Source organism: Papaver somniferum, chromosome 9 (genome assembly GCF_003573695.1).
Source record: "Papaver somniferum cultivar HN1 chromosome 9, ASM357369v1, whole genome shotgun sequence".
Classification (NCBI taxonomy): Eukaryota; Viridiplantae; Streptophyta; class Magnoliopsida; order Ranunculales; family Papaveraceae; genus Papaver; species Papaver somniferum.
The window spans coordinates 87,616,668-87,620,733 of NC_039366.1; the positions used below are offsets into that span (position 1 = coordinate 87,616,668).

General features: G+C 37.8%; 1 protein-coding gene across 1 annotated transcript; it reads left to right on the forward strand.

Moving 5' to 3' along the window:
• Window positions 1–2,470: 2,470 nt before the first annotated feature.
• On the forward strand, window positions 2,471–3,143 carry LOC113312242. The gene is made up of 2 exons (XM_026561000.1): window positions 2,471–2,727; window positions 2,866–3,143. Exons 1-2 carry the CDS (start codon window positions 2,520–2,522, stop codon window positions 3,141–3,143), a joined length of 486 nt encoding a protein of 161 aa, XP_026416785.1. The 5' UTR covers window positions 2,471–2,519.
• The last annotated feature ends 923 nt before the right edge of the window (window positions 3,144–4,066 follow it).

A 4,066-nucleotide genomic window follows, 5' to 3' on the forward strand; every position in this document is an offset into this window, starting at 1 on the left:
GCTTGATCCTTGCTGAATTGTTTGTGTGTTTGAGCTTTATGATCCACTTTGCACTGATGGAACGGTGCAGTTCTTGGCTAGGTGGCCTGGTTTCTTACAGTTGTAGCACTGGATTTGTGAGAAATCACGATGAGTTTTCTGAGAGTTGAGATGAGTGTTAAAGTTTGCACGTGAATTGACTGCAAACACTGCTGGTATGTCTGATTTGATTCTTTTCCGAGTTTCTTCAGTGATGAGTTCTGACAATGTGGCTTCGACAGACGGAAGAGGTGATCGATGGAGGATTGAGGCTCTCACAGTCTCAAAGTCATCTCTTAATGCCATTAAGAGATGAACTAATCGAGACTCTTCTCTGTAATTTTGCCATAACTCTATATCAGCTGTCCAGTTCGGTTCCATTAGTGCTAACTGGTTCCATATGATTGACATCTCAGAGTGAAAATCTGAGACAGATTGTTCCATCTGTTGTTTCATAGATCGAATATCTTGTTCTAACTTATAACGTTGAGCAAAGTTTATCTGGGTATACCTTTTTGAGAGAAACTCCCATGCATCTTTGGCAGTCTCAAAGCTTGTAAGTTGCATGCTTATAGATGTTACTACTGTGTTGCTTATCCAGGTTAATATTTTGTGATTATTGATCTCCCAGCTCTCTGCAGTTTCTTCTCCTGTATCTTTTCCTTTGTCAGTGATAACGACTCCGTTTGCAGGCTTCTTAGCTTTGCTGTCAATATATTTCCACATGGCTTCTCCCTTGAGGAAACTTCTCATTAAGAAAGACCAATGATTGTAGTTTGTTCCATCAAACTTCACAATAATGGGTTGATAATCTTCACGTGACATGTTGGGCTGTGAAATATGCATCAGACATTCTTCAACGTGCAGGATTGACGGATAATAAAACTGCAACCACACCTCTTGAATTGAACAACAAGCTTAGTCCTTCTGATGGAAAACTTCTTTCTAATCCTACCTTGTACCGTCAGCTTGTGGGAAGTCTAAACTACTTAACTATTACTCGACCAGACATCAGTCATGCAGTGCATATAGTTAGTCAGTTCATGGCAGCTCCGCGATCCACTCACTATGCAGCTGTACTCAGAATCTTACGTTATATCAAAGGGACATTATATCAAGGAGTTACGTTTTCATCCACTTCTGATTTTTGCCTTCGTGCATATTCAGATTCAGATTGGGCAGGAGATATTACAGACAGACGCTCAACTACATGCTATTGCATATTTTTAAGAAGTTCATTAATATCTTGGTGCAGCAAGAAGCAAAACGTAGTTTCCCGCTCTAGTGCTGAAGCAGAGTATAGAGCTCTTGCACACTCAACCTCAGAAATTGTTTGGCTGCGATGGCTTCTAGAAGATATGTGAGTTACTCTGTCAGAACCAACCCCATTGTACTGTGACAACAAGGCTGCTATTCACATTGCTCATAATGATGTTTTCCATGAACGTACAAAGCACATTGAAATTGACTATCATTTTGTACGTCATCAGTACAAGAAACGGATCATCAACTTATCCTTTGTTTCTTCTGAGCTGCAACCTGCTGATCTTTTCACTAATGCGCTGTCTTCTGCACGCCTTAAGCTCTTAATTTCCAAACTCAACATGTGCTCTATCCCATGTTGAGTTTGAGGGGGGGTATTACGAGATATTATGCAGATGCATAATCTGTTATGCAGATGTACCATATCTGTTATGCAGATGCATAATCTGTTATGCAGATGTACCATATTTATTGTTATATTTGTACATTACTTGGCTTGTACACCAAGTTATTTCCTTCCTGTTTTATCTCTGGTTCTTGTATATAAGACCAGGCACATGTATAATTCGTTTGTACCTTTTACTATGTGGGACTAATAATCTCAACAATCACCTTTAAAATTTTTGTTCATCTATAAGAATACTGTGTAAGTATCTTCTTGCAATGGAAAACCCAAAGCCTCTGTTCATGTTAATTTAATCGTAGGTTCGTAAAAACTCTTTCACCGTCCAGATGCGAACAGTTGATTCAGAAAGACTGTCTTCTGGTTTGTTATTCAGAAACACACATTGGATCAATCTTGGGTTTTTGGAGAGTTTGTTCAAAGTTAGACATTTTGTTGAAATTCATTTTTGGGATTTATACTCGAAGTTGAAGCTCATAGATACTAACAACCTGAGTTTGAAGTTTGTCAGCATTATGTTCCTTCTGACCGTCCCAAAAAGTAAAGTTTTTCGTGACTGATCTTAGTTTTCTGGAAAGTGAACAAGAGAGCGTCAAAGTCCCCAGGATAAATTACAATGTAACTCAGACTATTATCTTGTCAAAATTCGAGTTGAAAAATTACATCTTTAAGTATTCAGAAATTTCAGAATTTCGTACTTCCATAAGCAATTTTATTGTGATGTTCATATCCTATCATCACTGTTTCTCCTTTCCCCTCAAGGATGTGAGGATCTGAGACCTCATATGTTCTTTTAATCTAATAGGTGCTGGACATCAAGAAATTAGCTGCGGAGATGGGCTTAAAATGCGTAACTGCACATAGGCAGGATGCTCTTAAAGCTGTTTGCCAGAGTAACGAGACAGTCAATTTATCTATGCAACATCCTGATGAAACAAAAAGTGTGGCTTCTGAGATTACAAGTTGTCGTGACTTTCTGGTGGATGATATGGAATCTGTCAAAAGAAAAGCAATAGACCTTCACTTAGCTTGCAACAAAGACGGTGAGTAATCCTGCTAATCAAATTTTCTGCTTTCCATTTCACATTTCGAGTATGTGCTTAAGAGGAATGATTTATCACAGGCTCCCTTAGAATCCGTTATGAGTCTTTGCAGTACTAGTAATTGTTACCACATTGCAGTTAGCGAGGAAATGGAAAATCAAAGAAATTATCAAAGCAAAGCTGATATCCGGAAAAGTATGCGGAGAATGAGGAATGGACCAGGAAGGAATCAAACCATCGGTGGCATGGTTGAAAAATCAAAGGGATTTTCACCGAACAGTTTTGACCGTGTTCTTCTTGATGCTCCCTGTTCTGCTCTTGGTCTGAGACCTAGACTATTTGCTGGAGAGGTTAGTCTTGAGGAAAACTTATTTATTTCCTTGAGTGGATATTTTAGCATTCTCTACTATAAATAGAGTCTTAGTTTATTACATCTAGATTTCAATTGGAATGGTCGGATTCTATAACTACTTCAAGTTAGCGAATTTCTCAACTTCGAATATGTGGAATCCAATTTTGACTTTTTAAAAGTTATATTTGTGAAGTCTTCTTCTGGAAAACTTTATGTCGACAACACTTAAGATTCCGTAATTAGGGGAAATGATATATCTTTTAATTTGTTGCTTCTGGCTGAAGGTTAGCTTAGCAAATTATGAGATAAGCACACCTTGAATGCAGGAATTTGATATTGCAAGGTTTCCTGAAAGAACGGCATCCAATTAAGGTTGTTGATTAATTAAGTTGCGATCGCTAATGTGGCATGTATGGCTGAAGGTTAGCTTAGCAAATTATGAGATAAGCACACCTTGATGCAGGCATTTGGTATTGTTTTAAGGTTTCCTGAAAGAACGCCATCCAATTAACGTTCTCAACTAAGTTACAGACATACTTGTAGACTGTAGTTCTTATATGATTTATGGAGTAATCCAGTATCAATGCCTGTAAGGAACCCCAGTTGTTACCAGTATCTCGCGTCTAGTTACCAACTTAAAGAATCGGTTTCATATCCTCGACTTGTATACTATTTTTTTTTTGTTATGTAAGCCTAACCACATGATTTCTTCACTGCTACTTTTTTTTTTGTCTCACTGCTGGTGTCAATATAGTATTCTTATTTACTGTTTACTAAGTTTATCTTTCATAAATTTGATCGCTCTTTTTTCTGCAACAGGAAACAATGGAATCTTTGAGAAAACATGGAAAATATCAAAAAAAGATGTTTGACCAAGCCATACAGCTAGTTCGCCCTGGTGGAACTCTTGTATATTCTACGTGAGTATGCCTTTATGATTGCTAATTTCAGTGGTATTGTACAGTCCCACTTTTTGGTTCTTAAATG